Source organism: Terrapene carolina, unplaced genomic scaffold (assembly GCF_002925995.2).
Source record: "Terrapene carolina triunguis isolate 2854851 unplaced genomic scaffold, T_m_triunguis-2.0 Scaffold67, whole genome shotgun sequence".
NCBI classification, from domain to species: Eukaryota; Metazoa; Chordata; order Testudines; family Emydidae; genus Terrapene; species Terrapene triunguis.
In genome coordinates, this window is record NW_020664418.1 from 18,183,672 (window position 1) to 18,203,174 (window position 19,503).

Sequence of the window (19,503 nt, forward strand, 5' to 3'; positions counted from 1 at the left end):
GTTTAAATTTTCAGCACTAGCTCATTTTGCAAAATCTTTCATTTACTGAAGTTAGAATCTTTTTGAACAAAAAATAATATGGAAACAAATCATTCTTGAGTTACTTGTTAAATTTTGAGACTAAAGTAATTATAGGGTGGAATTTTAGTCCCGCTCTAGGTGCAGTTTTCAATGCAGCCTTACTATAGAGTGGCGCCATGTAAACTGGTAAAAATAAAGTCTTTGCTCTAAAGAGCTTAAAAAGACACAAGTGAAAGATGCAGTACGTTAGGATGTGTGTATTTTGTCCTACTTCTAAACACATAAAACTGCTCTTCCAGCCTCTCTTTAGCAGGGACTACCAATCATACCAAATTGTGTTAATATTTGTGGTGGCTTACTGATGTATTTAAAAAGAACTAGGAAGAAATTAAGTAATTCGCTATTACTTGTGATCAGTTTGGGCTCAATCAGGGTTTGAACACACACCCCTAGAAAGTAAGAAAAGCTAGTGCACTAACTTAATTTACAGTAAAATTAAACTGCTGTATGTGTGTGTACGTGTATGCTTGTTTTTGGTATTGAATTACATACAGCCGTATTCTGCTCTCTCATAGCTAAAGTTCTGCTCTAATGGTTTATCCCAGTGTAACTGAACAGAACTTAACTCTTAGAATTTATCTTCAGAAAGCTACTGCCGCAATCAGCGGATTAATTCCAGAGCCCTATATGAGCACTAGAAGTTGAATTGTCATCTCCCATAGCACAAGATCACCATATTACTGCAGCTGTTAGAATGAACGTTATTCTAAATTAAATTATTTAGATATGTTAGATATCTTTGATTTAAATCATAGTAATTTTTTTTAAAAAATGCCATTATATTGATACAAAAATATTTCAAAATATAAAGTGTTGTCTCCCCCTCTCCTTTTATGTTAGGTTGTAATTGAGACGCTGTCAGTAGGTGCAACTATGCTACTACCTCCATTGCGAGAAAGAATGGAATTGCTGCATTCTCTTCTACCCCAAGGCCCTGATAGATGGGAGAGCTTATCAAAGGGGCAGGTAAGGCCTTGTAAAACTGTATGTCACCCTTTGAAAGTAATTATGTGAACACCTATATTAGAAGATACACCTGGAGCAGTTTGAAGGTCAATTACTGTTGAGAGCCAGTCTAATTAAACAAATCTGAATAATGTAAACTTAAAAATCTTATGTTTGCCAGTGCCTTAAGTTTTTTTTCAAAAATAAGGAAAAGTGCTGGAATTAGATCTTGTGGTTCTGTACTAATAATCAGAATACTTGTAAAATGCTTTTTATACATAGATTTTACAGCACTTTCCAGAAGTGGATAAGTATTACTGTCCCTGTTTTTACAAATGTGAGCAACTGAGATTAACACAGAAAGGTTGGATTATTTGCCCAGTGTCATACAGCAAGTCAACTGTAGAATCAGGAACAGAATAAAAATGTTAACTCCCTACCCGGTGCATAGTCCATGAGCCTAGATCACAGCTGTCCAGTGTGTGTGGATGGCTATCCATCCCCAAACTGTTTATAACCCAAACCCCAGTGGTAAAGAGCCTGTACGTTCATTAGTGAAATGAGTGAGCATGGGCTACAGTGGTATCTTGGAGTAGAATGTGCTTCAGGCCAGGTTCTCTGCATACCTTTCCTTTGTTGCTTGTGGGAAAGGAGAAGAGCAGTCGTGGTGAGTCACTGCTGGGCAGAGGAGTTACACTTAGCAGTGCTTCATTTGAGGAGTGGTGAATATCCTGTTGAGACATTCCTGTTGCCCACCCCATCATAGAGTGGGAAGAGAAGAAGTTAATGACAGACATTTCATTTGTTTCATTATTTATTTATTTATTTATTACTAGTGCCTAAGAGCCTTAGTCATGGACCAGGACCCCATTGTGTTCGGCACGCTACAGACACAGAACAAAAAGACCTTTCCCTGATTAGAAAGGGATGGGAGCTGTGGGTCTTCAGCATTTGAGCCTTAGGTTTAAAATAACATTGGGCAGCTGTCATTTGGATCCATTCACATAGGATAATCCTGGCCTTTAAACTTGTGTACAATGGAGATTCTAATGTACTAGAATGATGTCAGAATTATGAGTACGAATTCTAACAAAACTGGAAGATTGTTTCTCAAAGTATAGTACATTAGGGTCAGCATAAACTAAGAACCCTGGTATCTTCATAGATTTATAGATTATAAGGCCAGAAGGGGCCATTGTGACATCTAGCCTGACCTCTTGTATAATAGTTAGTAGACTGGAGCTTTCGCTACTCCTTATGATTTAACTTATCCCCTGTTAATTGATACTGATTACAGTGCATACTGACAAGCTGTGTGGAACACCTCAGAACAAGGGCTTTGGGATAGGTTTAAAGGATTTCATAAGTACATCCACATTAGTATACTTTTGTTAATTCAACTCTCACCTTTAGGTCAAAGGAATTAAAACTCAAGTATGAGATTTGTCAAAAGATATATAGAAGCATAGTATAAGTTAAGATATTGTACAGTCAGATGAGTGAAGCTTGGCTGGGTTAAATATAGGCAGTTTAATGGGCAGTTTTGGCTTTCAAAAGGCTGCACTGAGTCAAGTGAATAATCTGTGACAAGGTGGATGTTACAGACAGCATAAACTAAAATGGTGGGCATACTTATTTATTAATGCATTAAGAATCGTACAAAACTCTGTAAAATCCATTTCCAACACTCTGAGATGACACCAAGGGTATATAACAATGTAACTGTTGTTTATGCCCAGAAATTGTCTGACACTGATTATACAGTTAGCAAAAGTAGTGTGGTCTACGGACTAAAAGAAGATTATTACATTCTAAATTGTATGACATGAGCAGTATACCAAAACGTTGTAGTGAAAAATGTTTAAAAACAAAATTCTTCTTTTCTTTATCCATTCTGGCTTTTACTAAACCCTTGTGTACCGAGAGAGAAACCACAATACAAAGTTGGAAAAGGTTGACCATAGGCTATGGTGACTTAAAGTTGCTTTTTTCACCTTCTTCCATGAAGTTGTGTGCTCTCTCTTCTGTGGTTTGTAGTCATTCACTTAAACCTCTCTAGACCTTACAATTACCATAGTGTAAAAAATAATACGAATTTACTGGTTTTTTTTTTTTCTGCTCAAGCTTCATTTACACTGTCGTTTTGCTAAGTCATTATGAAGAGCATTGGGAATTCGTTAGCCACAGTTTCTGAAGACTGAGTTGGAGAGGACTTTTTAGTTTGGCATCTGTTCTGTCCCCCGAATGACGGGACTATTGAGTTAATTCTCTCTCCTAGGTATCTTTAGACCAGGGTGGGCAAACTATGGCCCACGGGCCACATCCGGCCCTCCAGTCGGTTTAATCTGGCCCTCGAGCTCCTGTTGGGGAGCAGGGTCTGGGGCTTGCCCTGCTCCCACGCTCCAGCCAGGGAGCAGGGTCGGAGGCTGCTCCATGCATGTGTGCCAAGGCTCCCGGAAGCAGCATGTCTCCCCTCCGGCTCCTATGTTTAGGGGAAGCCAGGGGGCTTCGCATGCTGCCCCTACCCCAAGCGCCACCCCCACAGCTCCCATTGGCCAGGAACTGCGGCTAATGGGAGCTGCAGGGGCGGCACCTGTGGGCGGGGCAGTGTGTAGAGCCGCCTGGCCGCACCTCCGCATAGGAGCTGGAGGGGGGACATGCCGCTGCTTCCAGGAGCTGCTTGAGGTAAGTGCCGCCCGGAGCCTGCACCCCTGACCTCCTCCCGTGCCCAAACTCCCTGCCCCAGCCCAGAGCCCCCTCCTGCACCCTGAATTCCTCATTTCTGGCCCCATCCCAGAGTCCGTACGCCCAACCAGAGCCCTCACCCCCTCCTATACCCCAACCCCAATTTCGTGAGCATTCATGGCCCACCATACAATTTCCATACCCTGATGTGGCCCTCAGGCCAAAAAGTTTGCCCATCCCTGCTTTAGACTGTCTAGTCCAATATATATATCTAGTGCCTCTCTTTGAAAATCTGCAGTGAAAACTAGTCATCAAACTTTTTTGCAGGTGGTTACATTACCCAAGTGTTTTAATAGTTAAAGCATTAGGAAAAAATTTCTAACTTTTAAGGTTCATTACTTTGTTGTCTAACAAGAACAATTGTTCCTATCTAATTATTTCCTTTAGAGAATGCAGTTGGATATTATTCTGACGAGTTTGCAAGATCATACCCATGTAGCCTCGCTACTTGGTTATAGTTCACCATCTGATGCAACAGAAGTTTCTTCACTATGTGTTGGCTATGGAAACCTCTCTGATCAAACATATGGTGTCCAGAGCAGCCATCCAGATACTCATCTAGCTGAAATTTTAATGAAGACTCTCCTAAGAAATTTAGGATTTTACACGGTATGTTTAGGGCTTGTCTTTAATTTTTTATAGTAATAATCAAGTTATTTTTAAAAAATTCTCTTCAGTTTGGGTAAAATAATTATATGTTTCTCCTTTAATGTTTGTTCAAGAGACCTGCAACCGGAACCTGCAACCAGCTTCATTTCCCCCCTAAAAAGGACTAAAACTAATTTACTATCCCTAATACTAAGGGTCCAATATTATTGTTGTAATACTTATTGTTGTATTTGACTTTTGTTTATATATAGTTGCTCCCAGATGCAGGATGGTGCCCCAGGCAGATGAAAAGGGCTCATAAATCCTTCCTCCAGGTTTGTTTGAGCCAGTGGGCTTCCGCTGCACTCTTCTATGCAGCCTATCAGCTGAGAAGCTCCTCTCCCCAAACACACCAGGAGGCTGAACACCCACAGGGAGGTGGGGGAGAAGAGATGGGCAATCCTTGAAAGGTTCTCGGAGTTCTTTCCCCTGCTGGCTCAGACAAAGCCTTCCTACGTCTGAGGCTATGGGGTGGACAGGTGTTTTTAAGGGCCTTCTCTAAAGGGCTTGTCTAGATAGTTAGTGCATGCCAAGATGGGGTGTAAATCTATAGTGAATGAGGGTGCTGTGCACTAACTGTCCATGTGGACCCTGCTACCACATGGACAATTAGTGCACGGAATGCTAGCATTATAGATTTACACCCCAGCTTGCTGTGCACTATCTGTCCGTCTAAGACAAGCCCAGAGCAGTTTAGATTCAAGGTGAATCCCTACCAAACTTTGTATCTGAAACTCTGCTAATTTTTTTTTCTTTCTGAATTCTTATGTGAAAATTGAACTGGTATTTTTCTTCCCTTCCACTCCAGATTAGACAGTGAAAAATACTAATCATGTTAACATGTTCTTCTAAACCTTTATGTGTCAGTAGTCAGCCCATAACAAATTTTAAAGGGCCAGTTGCATATCTTTGGATATTGTGGTTCATGGGGAAATTTTCAAAGGCACAATGATGAGTGTGGTGTCCAGCTCCCATTAATGCCTGTCTGTCCCTTTGTGCTTTTGAAAATCTCCTCCTTAGAATAGAAATACTTGACTGTATAACAGCAATGACAGTGACTGCTATAAAAATCTCAATGATTGTGATTTCAGATTGTGTCCAAATTTATGTAGACTGGGATTTTCAAAGGAACCTAAGAGAGTAAGGAGCCCAGTTCTCATTGACTTTCTTGGGTTCCTTTGTAAATCCCAGCCATAAATGTTAGGAGGTGAAAGAATTTCCTTTTAAGATACCAAGAGTATTATAATATTTGAAAATGGACAATATGTGATTATTCCTTTTGTTTAACTAGGATCAAGCCTTCGGAGAGTTGGAAAAGAATAGTGATAAGTTTTTACTTGGGACATCATCATCCGAAAACAGCCAACCTGCTCATCTTCATGAGCTGTTGTGTTCACTGCAGAAACAATTGCTGGCTTATTGTCATATCAACAGTGTTAGTGAGGTACATGGGGTTTTTAGTCATATCTTCTGGAAATGTAACATTACTCCTCTTCAGTTTGTGAGCATCTACATAGGATAAGATTCGAATAATGTGTATTTGAAAGTTACAATCTAATACATGATGAAATCTTCTAAAATACATTTGTATTGTTTTGTTATAAGTAGTTTCTCTTGTTTCCAGAATTCTAGCAGTGTGGCACTGCTACACAAACACCTCCAGCTTTTACTGCCTCATGCTACAGATATCTATTCACGTTCTGCAACTCTTCTTAAGGAAAGTTCTTGGAATGGCAGTGTTGGGGAAAAACTAAGAGGTATATATTGCTAAAAAGGTCAAGTTTAAAGAGGTACCACAAACTTGAAATATACTAATTAAAAAAGAGTTTAAAGTAACTTCAGGTACCACAACTGTTTCTGAGTTCCCTTGACAATTTTTGTTTACTTAGATTCCAATACATTTAAAATGTTTTTCTGTCCCTTGTTGCTGTGTGGGGCAAAACCCGACCAAACGGGAAATTGACGAATTGCACAGATGCAGCAGTCAAACTGATGGTACATTTGATAGCACATTGTACTTAAAGTAAAAATGTAGATAAAATTAAGGAGAATATTTAAATCTCTAACCGCTTTTAGTTATGCTTGTTGTAGTGGTAACAATAGTTGACCAAAGTTCATAAAAATATTTTAGTCAAGTATGATTTTTTAAGGTGATGTGTATATTAAACAAAAAACCCAACACAGGTACATTTTGAAAACTTTACAAATTAGGTTTTGTATGCATCGTAGTCTCATGAACACTTGTTAATAAAATATGCTTGAGACAGACATTTTTAAGGTGATTTTCATAGGACGTTTTACAATTTCACAGTATGAAATCATATAGAATAATAAAACTTTTAAGGACAATTGGGATGTTTTTCTTGCCAAAACTATTTAAATATAAAAGGACAGTATTTAGTTATTTAATATTTTAAGACATTTTTGGTTGCTGAATTTAAAAAGCAATGTAATTTGTTTAACACAAACACACATCCCCTCCCTTTTCTTCCTTGTAGATGTAGTTTATGTATCTGCAGCTGGCAGTATGCTGTGCCAGATTGTTAACTCATTGTTGTTACTGCCCGTGTCAGTGGCCCGGCCTTTATTGAGTTATCTGCTAGATCTGTTGCCACCTCTTGATCGCCTTAATAGATTGTTACCCGCTGCTGCCCTATTAGAAGATCAGGAATTACAGTGGCCGCTTCATGGTAAGTAACATTTTTCATCTGAAAAAGAAGAAAATAGCACGTTAAAATTAGAATAGGTAAATATGTTCTATAAATCGGAAACTGTTTATTTTGTCCCTTTAATCTCAAAATGTCTCAGTACCCCTCCCCTCTAACCTTTAAAATTTATTAACGTACCTTGCTGTAAACTAAGTATTTTGCACTACAAACAAATTACTTGATCCTGCGTGTCTATAATTCCTTTTGACTTCAGTGAGAGTTTCAGGTGCACAAGGAATGTAGGATTAGGGCCAAAATACCCAGTCTGTAATGCATGAAAATGTTTTGCTTTTGTTGTAAAATGTTATTCCTCCTGTGCTGTTGTATAGTATACTATCCAGACTTTCCAGTATTATTAATGCTTTCTGGTATGGAGTCTGATAAAATTAACTTTAATAGACAATATTACCTGCTAACGTTTTTCTGAAAAAATACTGTCAAATATTTATGCTCCTTCCATAATAGAAAATGGAGGGGAAAATGGCAGGGGTTTTGGGAAGGGGAGTTTTTATAGTTATTTGCAAGCCATTGAATTATTTCCTAATCAGATTATATATGACAATGTTTGCTGCTTTTTGGAGAAATGCTATTTGCAACACCTGACAAAGGTTTTACTAAAGCAATTTTTTAAATAAATCATGAGTGAGTGGAATATGGGACAAAGTTGTTAGAAGCAGTGGAATCGTATTTTTTAATCAGTTCAACAGACAACTTTATGGAAGGAAATTCAGCCATGTATGGGGTGAAGATGATGATGACATATGGGTACAATATATATATATTTTTAAAATTGTCCCAAAACACACAAAATGTCGTCACAATAAACACCCCAAAGTTATTTACAGAGGAATATCTTCTGGACTGTGTTAAGGTGAATAAAATGGCTAAGAGGCAAAAGGAGTTTTCTGGCTACTTTGAAATTAGTTACAAAATTGGAAGACCATTATGAAAGTAATAGATTACTAGTGGAACTAAAAAAGGCTTTTGTACCTGCTCTCACCAGACTCGAACCCAAAAACTCTAAAGTGCATAAATGGAAAGATGATAGTAAAGCTGCAGTATTTTCAACCATCTTTTTTATACAAGGAAGGTTGGGGGAAAAGTAAGTAATTGGACATATCCAAGGAGAATGATAAGATCTAAAATATTTACCTCCCAAAAAGTTACCTGAGGATCTACAGCAATATACATATGTTCTTTGGTAGGATTTTGCCAAAGCAATACATTCTGACAGATTATTGAGTTTTGTATTAGTCTGTTTTTCAGAATAGAAAATTAAATCTATTTTGACTAATTATTTATAATGCTTTAGGTGGAACTGAACTAATTGATCCTGCTGGAGTGCCCTTACCACAGCCTGCCCAATCTTGGGTATGGCTTGTTGATCTAGAGAGAACTGTAGCTCTGCTTATTGGACGCTGTCTTGGTGGAATGCTTCAGGGATCCCACGTGTCCCCAGAGGAACAGGATACAGCCTATTGGTTGAAAACACCACTGTTCAGTGATGGAGTGGAAATGGACATTCCTCATTTAGGTAGTTTGCTAAATTGCTAAATGTAAAATTACTATATGTAGGTTTTTATAATTTTTCATTGCTGTTGTTTAACGTTGCCACATTTTCAAGCCTGGGTATTGTCATCCTCACAAACTTTTGGAGATGCTGGAGGAGTAGGCAGTAAGAGATCTAGATCTTTAATTTCCAGCCTTCATGAACTTAAGTATGCATATTTTTTAGGTGTCTTGAAGTGCCTCCCAGTGACTTTAGCAATATTAGGAATCCCTGTATAGGTGATGTCATTTTAAGTAGAGTATCGGTTACACTTGGTCTAAGCAGGGTTAGGAAACACTCTACTTAAAATGGTGGCAGAGCATCTACGTTAGGGCACCCAATATTATAGCAATTGATGGAATGGTCTTAACAATGGTGAGAAACTTTTGAAAAATATCCCTAGAGTAGACAGATCTATAAAAGCATGTTTCTTTCCAAGCCAATTTATGCTTTTGGCCTCCGGATTGAGATTGACAGTAGGATGGTCTTGGCTATGAGAAGTAAGTCTCATCCTGTGGATTCCTAGGAGTGGATGGAAAGGAAGAAGAAAAGAATAAAATTTGCAAATAGCTACCATTTTTGTATTCTAAAATATTGGCCTAACTTTTCCATCAGTTAAGCTCTGTAAATTTATTCCTTTGTTGTAATATATTAAATTGTGTATACAGTTTGTAAGATTTGGTTTAATGTGTAATCTTTATATTTCTTTCTTATAAGAAATAATTTATCTTTGTTAGGTTTTGCTATACCTCCCTCTCGCTTCCCCCTTTAAGGAGATTCTAGCTAAATGAGCATAAATGACATTTCACCAAAACATATATGGTAAATCTTTGGGTTCAGTTCTGAAATGTCTAATCAGGATTAGGAAGATCTGTGCTATATGGTTTGCCATTTGGACTCTGATTTATTTATATCTTAATTTGAAAAAGTAAGAAATTGGATATTTATAAGTAAATATAAACTTCAGCATATCATAGAATCATAGGACTGGAAGGGACCTCGAGAGGTCATCTAGTCCAGACCCCTGCACTCGGGGCAGGACTGAGTATTATCTAGAACATCCCTGACAGGTGTTTGTCTAACCTGCTCTTAAAAATCTCCAATGATGGAGATTCCACAACCTCCCTAGGCAATTTATTCCAGTGCTTAATCAGCGTAGGAGCGTTGATGTTTATAAACAGAAAAATCAACTATTTCAAATTTTGTAAGGGAAAAAATAACAAGCTTTCTTTTTTCACCGAGTTGTATCATTTCAACTTGGATGTACTATTTCCCATTTCATTTGCATTAAACATTCATATTTACTGTCAAAAAGGATCATCTTCCTTGTACATAATTTGTGAAAGGAAAGTACAGTAAAAGCTGTATTATCTGGCACTTTACCAACCGGAAAGCTCTATAAACCAGCATTTCTGATCTTAATTGAAAGCCCAGTTTATAGTCCACTTGGCACAGGGCCAGCAGGCTCCCTACCTGGCTCTTTGTGGCTCCCCGGAAGCAGTGACATATCCCTGCTGCTCCTAGGTGGAGGCACGGCTAGGTGGCTCTGTGTGCTGCCACTGCTCCGAGCGCTGGCTGCGCAGTTCCCATTGGCTGAGAACTGCGGTCAGTGGGAGCTGTGGGAGCGGCACCTGCGGGCGGAGGCAGCACACAGAGCTGCCTCGCCACACCTCCACCTAAGAGCAGCAGGGACATGTTGCTGCTTGCGGGGAGCCCCCCGAGGTGAGTGCCGCCCGGATCTGGCACCCCCTCCCACACCCAAACTCCCTCCCAGAGCCTGGGCCCCAACCCTGGGCCCCCCTCCCGCACCCGAATTCCCTCCCTCTTAGTTAACTGGAATTTTTGACTTACCGGCACCCATTCCCCAACATGCTGGATAACTCAGTTTTTACTTTATTACAAAGCTTTGAGAACCTATATGACCATACAGCAGTAGGAGTAACACGTGCAGAGCTACTGTGGAGTTGCTGGGATGCTGTCACTCTTCTTTCTGGATCTCCCTGTAAAATGTATGGAGGAGCAGGAGTCCTGGTACTGAGCCATGGCATTGAGTATGGGTGGTGGCCTCTGGACAGTGTGGTCACTTTACAGTTGGGGACAGGGAGATTCCCTGTCCTGAGGAATAGAAAGAGCAGGGGTGATAGGGTTTTTCCTTGTGGGATGATGGAGTGATCATTGGGATGTCCTTTTTCTACCCCTTCAATAGCTTGCAAAAAGTAGTGACTGTATGTGCTTATCAAAATCAGCAGAATCTAAAACCTAAAATATTTCCCTTACTTTAGACAAATGCATGAGTTCCCTGTTGGAAGTGGCCCTCTCTGGCAATGAGGAACAGAAGCCATTTGATTATAAGCTGCGACCTGAGATTGGTGTCTTCGTTGATTTGGCCTTGGGTTGTACAAAAGAGCCAGCCCGTAGTCTCTGGCTCAGTATGCAAGACTATGCTGTTAGTAAAGGTAAGAAAATGAAAACAGAAGTAAGAGACTTTTACATATCTTGTAAACCTGGAATATAATTTTATGTGCAGAATAATGACATTACAGTGCTCAGACTATTAACCCTGTTGCCAAATTACTTGCTTGCTTCAGGTCATCCTCAGCCGGGCCTTGAGTACTCTGTGACAACAATCTGTAACTTCCATGGCAACATAAATTTTGTTGCCATGTAATACCATTCAGTCCAGTCACTACACACTTACACAAACAGACACAGCTATGGCTCATATTTGGAAGTAACCATTGTTATAAAATTAATCTATTTTTTGTAGCAGAGCGGATCAATAAAATTTTGATTTCATCTTTTTTTTTTTTTTAAAGAATAAACAAGAACAAATACTCCACAGATGTTTCCCACAAAAAAATGTACCACCTTTTTTACGCTTTGTATTGCCTAGCTTATCAGCCTACATTTCTGGCAGCCCTTACTTAGTGTTTGCAAACTACACTCCACTTCTAGCTCCTGCCAACTAGCTCCATAGAACAGCACATTGAGTATGTGCTGTTATCCTGTAACACTTTCTTGTGAGGAAAGCTGGATAATAAGAAGCAATTGCAGGCAGAGGCTTGCTGGGCAGGGGACAGAATAAAATATTGGGCATCTGCTTGCAGCAAAATGGGGGAGGGATAGCTCAGTGGTTTGAGCATTGGCCTGCTAAACCCAGGGTTGTGAGTTCAATCCTTGAGGGGGCCACTTAGGGATCTGGGGCAAAAAATCAGTACTTGGTCCTGCTAGTGAAGGCAGGGGGCTGGACTTGATGACCTTTCAAGGTCCCTTCCAGTTCTAGGAGATAGGATATCTCCATTAATTTAAAAAAAAAAAAAAAAAATGGAGAATTTGGTTGAAGGAATGCTGAAATCCATGGTGTCTTGGAAAACTAACGAATTCCTGAGCTGGAAAATCCGTGAGGTTCTGAGATGAATGGGTCACTTTGCACCTCTTAGAGCTATTCTTTCAGGTTGTCTGCGGATTCAGTCAAGCCAGGCTCAGTTCACATTTTCAAGGCTATTGCATTGCAACCATAATGGCTAGAATCATAATTATTTTTAAAAATAAAAGATTCTGAATCATGAGTCTGCAGCAAGATGTGTATACCATCGTTGTGGAAAACTCTGGACCCTAATCATAAGTTTTGAGATCCAAAAAGACTGCGTTGTTCCATAACTATATATAACATCATGAATAGGGCCCTACCAAATTCAGGGTCCGTTTTGGTCAATTTCACAACCAGGGAGTTTTAAAATTAGTCAGTTTCACATTTTCAGATGTTTACATCTGAAATTTTACAGTGTTGTAACTGTGGGGGTCCCGATCCAAAAGGTGGTCGAGAGGGGGGGTCGAAAGGCTATGTAGCTGGGTCGTGGGATTGCTTCCCTTACTTCTGCCCTTCTGTTGGCTGGGGCACTGCCTTCAGAGCTGGGCAGCCAGTGAGGAAGGCTTCTGGCTGGGCACCCAGATCTAAAGCCAACACCACCACAGGCAGCAGCCCAGATGTGAGGTCACAGGGTATAGCGGGGTGGGTTACCATAGGCCCGGGGTGGGTTTTCTCAGTAATCTCCCATCCCAGTGGGGGGCTGACAGCTGGAGCCACAGCCTCCCTGGGCGGGGGGCGGAGGGGGAGGGACAGCTTGAGCTGCAGAGCTTCCTGCAGCCGGGGAAGATCCTGGAGGTGGGTCTGACCTGGAGCAGGCCCTGCAGGGGAAGAGGAAGTCTCAATCTCTGTCTGGGACTCGCAGCTGGAGCCTTGCGCAGGGTAGGAACTCCCTGGCTGGGCTCCAGATTTCATGGGGAAAATCATATTTCACGGTCCGTGATGCGTTTTTCATGGCTGTGAATTTGGTAGGGCCCTAATTGTGAAATAGGTTGCTGTTTATATTTAAAGTAGTTTCCAAATATACATGTGAACATTTCCTTTTGTAGATTATTTTTACTTTTAATATTGGAAGTATGGCTGTATAAATATTTGCAATGGAATTGGAAAAGTTTAAAACGTGGTTTATACATTTTTTGATTCTGTGGCACTGATCTACTTCTGTGAAAAATACATTCGATTTTGTGGGGTTTGCTTGATGGTAGGGTTGTTTTGTAGCAAAAACAGGCTATTTTCTTCATGGTCCTCTTTTTCAAGTGAGAAATGAAATTTTTAAAATTATGAATTGTCACTGTTTGATGTGAAAATGGGCATTTAATAAAAATGTTGCAAGAAGTTTGATTTTTGGACCTCAAGATGACCTGCAACAATACTGAAGTTTTTCAGGGGTAGGAATTTCACTCAAAACACATTAACAAGATCTGTGCAATTCTCAATAAGGCCCTAATTCAGGAAAGCTTCCCTAATAAAGACAGTAATTAAGTACATGAGGTTGATGGGGATGAAGCACATGCTTAAATTTTAAACATATATTTAAATGCTATCTTGAATAGGATTGAATTTAAGCACATGCTTAAGTGACTTCCTGAATCAGGGCCTGAAACATTAAAGGGGGCAAGATCATAGCTTGGTGTACATGCACCTGCATGGCCTTCCTGGACCTTGGGTTTGGGTGTGTAGACATAAGTAGACATAAGTGAGCCCACTAACTCTCCTGAGCAGGAATGGAGGGCATGGGTGCAGCCTTGCCCCTTCTCTCCACACACACTAGCCTTAGGGTACATGTGTCAGGGCTAGCAACAGATTACTCTCCATTTCCCCTTGTTTCTCCATCTCTTTTCCAAGGGCAAATGGGAAGTAACAGGGAAGGAATTGTGATTGGCTGGGTCATGATTTCTTCTCTGTGCGGCACCTGGGATGACACAGGTACATCCCACTACCTTTTTGCAGGGCAGTTTATAAATGCACAGTCTAGCCCTAGAGATTTTAGAAACATGTAAGACTGTAAAGTAGCTGCATTTAGGGTAATAGCTGGTTTTGCAATGATTTTAATAGTAGAATTTTTGATCTACATACTGGGAGTTTTTTACTGGGTTTGAAATTGCTGTATCTTCACGAGAACAGAGTCTATTTTAAAAGAACCATCATTTTTCCAATCAGTTTTTGAAAAACACCTACAGAGTTTGAAAAATTCAGATACCAAGGGAGCAAGGATACTTAAAAAAATAAATACTGGTCTGTTTTAGATTGTCACGACTGTAACCGATCTGGGTGATTTCAAAAATGCAGCAGGAAGGCTCATAAGACAGCTCATGAGTTACTAAGTCTGTTGTCAAATTTAGTCATTTGGGACTCCAGAGCAAGCTATTACTCTACTATGAGTATTTAGTAACTTTTGTATTATTCAGGATCCTGTTGTGTTTCAATATTATAAACTTTAAATATTTAACTTTAAATATTTATATATAAAAATTAAAAATAGGATGGAAAATCTTGTTGTTTTCATTGCTCTTTCCTGGGCATATGGATATGAGGGAAGGTTTAGTGATCTAAAATGAATGTCTTTGAAACCTTGTTTGCTAGTCAGAATCTCTTTTTATTCAAGCTTTGATCAATGCAATGTAGTATCTCTGTAGCAGACACAATTTTTGCACTGCTAGATCTGAAGATAAGACTAGTGTCCTTAAGCAAGGACTCTTCCTAATTTAGACTTGGAGTATTCTGATCGGCTTCTGTATTTGTAATTTTCAGGTCAAATTATAAGCAACTCACATAATTTCAATCTAGATAAACAGGGTGGGCGAGGTAATATCTTTTATTGAACCAACTTTTGTTTGTGAAAGAAACCAGCTTTCAAGCTACACAGAACTCCTTTTTTTTTTTTTTTTAGGTCTGGGAAATGTACTCAGAATATCACACTAAATACAGGGTGGAACACATCATTTAGCATAAGTAGTTAACACACATTCTGAGAGAGACAAGGAGGGTGAAGTAATATATTTTATTGAACCAACTTCTGCTGGTGAATGAGACAAGCTTTCAAGCTTATAGAGAGCTCTGAAGAAGACTGTTAACACCTCTCCACTTCCCCTTGAAGAAGAGCTCTATGTAGCTTGAAAGCTTGTCTCTTTCACCAAAAGAAGTTGGTCCAATAAAAAATATCTTTCTAATATCCTGGGACCAACACGGCTACAGCAGCGCTTCAAACAGTCTTTAGATAAGTTACCCAGAAATAAAACTGCATCTTCATAATGTTCTAATAGAAAATTTTAAGTGAAGAATAATGAAAAGTGTGTGGCTGGAAAACTTCTTTGAAGCATATTTCAAGTCTATCAACATTAGTTTCAATTAGTTCTTAACACCTCATTTAAGCAAATGATGCTATAATTATTAACATGATTTATTTAAAATTTCTTTGGTGTTTCTAAGGATTTTGTTTTAATCCACCCCTTGTTTGTTGCATTATGTGTGTTGTTAATCAGTACTCTTAGCTTATTTCATGAACATTAAATCCATTTATAAATTGGCAAAATGTTTAGCGGGAAGAAGATTTTAAGTAACTTCGTAACTAATGCTGTTTTAAAATATAGTCAGAATTAGTTTTTGGAAATCCCAGTAAATGTTAATGGTTCATTTTTATTTTCAGATTGGGACAGTGCAACCTTAAGTAACGAGTCACTCTTGGATACTGTGTCTAGATTTGTTCTTTCAGCTCTTTTGAAACACACAAATTTACTTAGTCAAGCTTGTGGTGAGAGCAGGCAAGTAACTTGAAACTATGTTTAAATCTTTAGGTACTCTTTTTTTTTTTTTTTTTTTTAATGAAACATTATATGATTTTTCTATTATGGCTCTTTGTAGATATCAGCCTGGCAAAGCCCTGGCAGAAGTATACCGCTGTGTGTATAAAGTTCGGAGTCGCTTGCTTGCTTGCAAAAACATGGAGCTTATTCAAACTAGGTCATCCTCAAGAGACAGATGGGTAAGAATGAAAAATATCTGCTTGATTATAGGATTTTGCTCCATGTTGTGAGAAAATATTAATGAAATATTGTATATACTCTATGTATAACGATCACTTTCCAAACGTTTCTTCATTCACTCAGCTAGAAATTTTGCACTTCATTAAAATTACTTTAAGTTTTTAAAGCATGTTTTCAAATTAAAATGTGGAATATATATATATATATATATATATATATATATATATATATATACATTTTTAGTAGCCCTCAATTTCAGTAAGTTATTCTTCTTTATTTATTTAGTACCCATTATTTGAATAAGGTGCCTTACAAAGCCCTTAGCTTAGATAGGACACAGTCTAACTTGGAGAAGTTCAGTGCAGGCAATTAAAGGTTGAGGCCCAAGGAATGAAAGCAGACAGAATAGTAGTTGTTTAGCAAATGGAGGCTATTTTGAAAAAAAGGATTTAAAATAAGATCTGAAGGCAGAGGAGAAGATGCATAGGAAAAGGAAATGTGGAAAAAATCCTGCAGAATCAAGAGTGGGAGAAGTGGATACAGGAGGACTCAATGGCAGATATGTAGGCAAGGGCAGAAGCTCTAAAATGAAACAAAGAATGTTGGGTTGTATATTATATCCTTATTGGTTCTTTTATTTTACTATTCAAGAACAAAGCCAGTTCAATCAATTAATGTTGAAGCCTTTGCTGTTAATGAGTTTTAAGCATTAAGACACTTCAGAATATGCACAGTTTTTGGTAAATCAGATTTTGGACACTTATTACCTTTTGGCAAATTCAGGTTCAGAATGTATCTAGTCTGAATGTTCTTTCACCTTGCATAAAATCAGTAAGTTTGATTTTCTCTTTAATAAAAAAAATAAATGAAGCTCTTTTAAAATGCAGTATAGTTGTAGCCATGTCTGTCCCAACCGTGTCACTTTTAAAAGGCAGGCATCGTATGCTTTTTTGTATTGTGAGCATGTGCTTCAGGAGTGTTCTCAAATCATCAAGTATTTGTAGTAACTTATCCACCTGACAGTAAGTAACAATTATGAGTTGGAGAGAAAGGGATATGTACACCATGTTATAGCCTCCAACCCATAGATTAATACATTTTAAGGACAGAAGGGACCATTATGATCAAATAGTCTGACCTCTTGGGATAACACAGGCCACAGAACCTCACCCAGTAATTTCTGCATAAAGCTCATAACTTCTGTTTGAGCTTTAGTGTACCTTTTAGAAAGATATTCAATCTTGATTTAAAAACTTCAGGGGATGGAGAATCCACCGCATCCCTACATAAGTTGTTCCTGTGGTTAATTACTCTCAATTTACACCTTACTTCTAGTCTGAATGTGTTTAGCTTCAGCTGTGAACAGTTGGATCTCTTTATGCCTTTTTCTGCTAGATTATAGAGCTGTCTACTATCAGAAATCCCTTCCCCATGTAGGTACTTGTACAGTAGGCTCAAGGTACTCTTAATCTTCTCTTGGGTAAACTAAATAGAATTTCTTAAGTCTCTCACTATAAGAAATATTTTCCAGGTCTTGAATCATTTCTATAACTCTGTTCTGAACCCTTTCCAATTTTTTAACACCCTTTTTCAATTGTGGACACCAGAACTGGATACAGTACTCCAGTAATGGTCTCACTAATGGGGTTTAGAGAGGTAATACCATCTCTCTGCTCCTACATGATATTTACATGATATTTTCCTGTTTATGCATCCGAGGATCCTGTTTGCTCTTTTAGCTGTAGCACCACACCACACTGCGAGCTCTGGTTCAGTTGGCTATCTACCATAACCACTAAATCCTTTTCTGTATTGCTGCATTCCAGGATACTGTCATACTGTTTAGACTTTTTAAATATTGGTCCAACATTAGCTTTTTCCCAGTCCTCTAGAACTTCTCCAGTGTTCCAAGATTTGTTTAAGACCAACATTAATTGTTCAGAGAGCTCCTCATCAATATTTTTGTACTCTTTGGTGCAGATTATCTGGTCCTGCTGATTTTAAAAATGATTTTTAATAGCTGCTATTTAAAATGCTCCCTAGTTGCTGATGGAATTGAAAGTATTTCCTTATCACTGAAAGATGTGAATATATCATGCTACTTCTTTCCATATACAGAATAGGAGTATTTATTGACTACTTAGTTTTACCATCCTTATTTATACCATTGTTAGGGATTTTGTTTGCTCCTGAAACATTTAAAGAATTCCTTATTGTCCTTAACCCTACTGGCCATAGATTTTTCACTGATGCCTTTAGTTTCATTTATCAATTGATTGTTTGTGAACTGGTAATGTGCACTCATTGCTATCTGCTTCCTCTGTTTTCCATGTATTTTATATATTTTTTTAATTGCTAATTTTACTTCCCTTTTTAACCAGGGTGTTTTTTAAACCAAAGAAGTCGCCTTATGTGATTTCAGAACTGTAGGTGTTTTGGGACATGTAATAAAGCCTTCTTAACGCCCAGTTTTTTCTTTCATTCAGTTTTGTTGATGATTGTTTTCAGCTTTGTGAAACTGGCCCTTTTAAAGTGCAAAGTACATATATAATACTAGTCAAGGCTGTGTTCTATGGTTATCATCTCCCTGCTATAGTCTTTTTTTTCATATCCTAAAATTGCTACATTTTGTGTGTGTGAGATAAGTTAACATCTGATCTTGCAGTTCTATGTGTGTTTAACTTCCTAAAAGTGAATGGAAGTTTTGTCTATGTAAGAACTGCAAATTCATGCTCTGTGAATGTGAACATAAAATGAGCATTTATTGGATGTAATTGTAAACCAACTCAAATATTGGCCATAGAATGAAACCTTATAAGGATCATATGCCATTTAAAGTGAGAGAACTCTTCCCAATAACAGCATGTTGATGCTATGATGTTGAAGTTTCAAAGTCTGACTCTTGAGCCTAAAAACAAATACCTCATTGTACTACTGCATATATACAAAAGAGCTGAGTAACAGTTTCTAGAGAAAGCATCACTCTCAATTTCCTAACTTGTATGTATTTAAAGTCTTTGCCATAATATGGCATTAAAGCAGTTTTCTGCCTGTGATGTTTGTCCAACTCAATATACCAATTAATGCCTTCTCATAGGAAAATAACTTTTTTGTTTAATATTTTTTCAACATTACAGTTTTTCATTTGGTGAGAAGTGATTTCACCATGTAACTTAAACAACTTTGTCTAGATGTCAGAAAACCAGGAGTCTGCAGACATTGATCCCCAAGAGCATTCTTTTACTCGGACCATTGATGAAGAAGCTGAAATGGAGGAGCAGGCAGAGAGGGACAGAGAAGAGGGGCATCCAGAACAAGAAGATGAAGAGGAGGAAAGAGAGCATGAAGTCATGACAGCCGGAAGTAAGTAGACATTAAATGTAGGAATGCAGTTTCATGGTTTCTAGAAAGGACTGTACATTTGTTTAACAAAGGACAAATGAAAAATTAATCTAGAAATTTTTACTTCAGACATCC

At 38.5% G+C, this 19,503-nt stretch overlaps 1 protein-coding gene across 7 annotated transcripts in view; it reads left to right on the forward strand.

Moving 5' to 3' along the window:
* HERC1 (HECT and RLD domain containing E3 ubiquitin protein ligase family member 1) overlaps positions 1-19,503 on the forward strand; it is a 214,087-nt gene that overhangs the window by 81,607 nt on the left and 112,977 nt on the right. For all 7 annotated transcript variants that reach the window (XM_026648236.2, XM_026648237.2, XM_026648242.2 and 4 more), the window contains exons 13-22: positions 922-1,047; positions 4,159-4,380; positions 5,711-5,863; positions 6,044-6,176; positions 6,918-7,109; positions 8,440-8,661; positions 10,959-11,132; positions 15,690-15,804; positions 15,905-16,025; positions 19,218-19,389. In XM_026648236.2, coding sequence (XP_026504021.1) covers positions 922-1,047; positions 4,159-4,380; positions 5,711-5,863; positions 6,044-6,176; positions 6,918-7,109; positions 8,440-8,661; positions 10,959-11,132; positions 15,690-15,804; positions 15,905-16,025; positions 19,218-19,389 — 1,630 coding nt within the window. The remainder of the gene's footprint in view (positions 1-921; positions 1,048-4,158; positions 4,381-5,710; positions 5,864-6,043; positions 6,177-6,917; positions 7,110-8,439; positions 8,662-10,958; positions 11,133-15,689; positions 15,805-15,904; positions 16,026-19,217; positions 19,390-19,503) is intronic.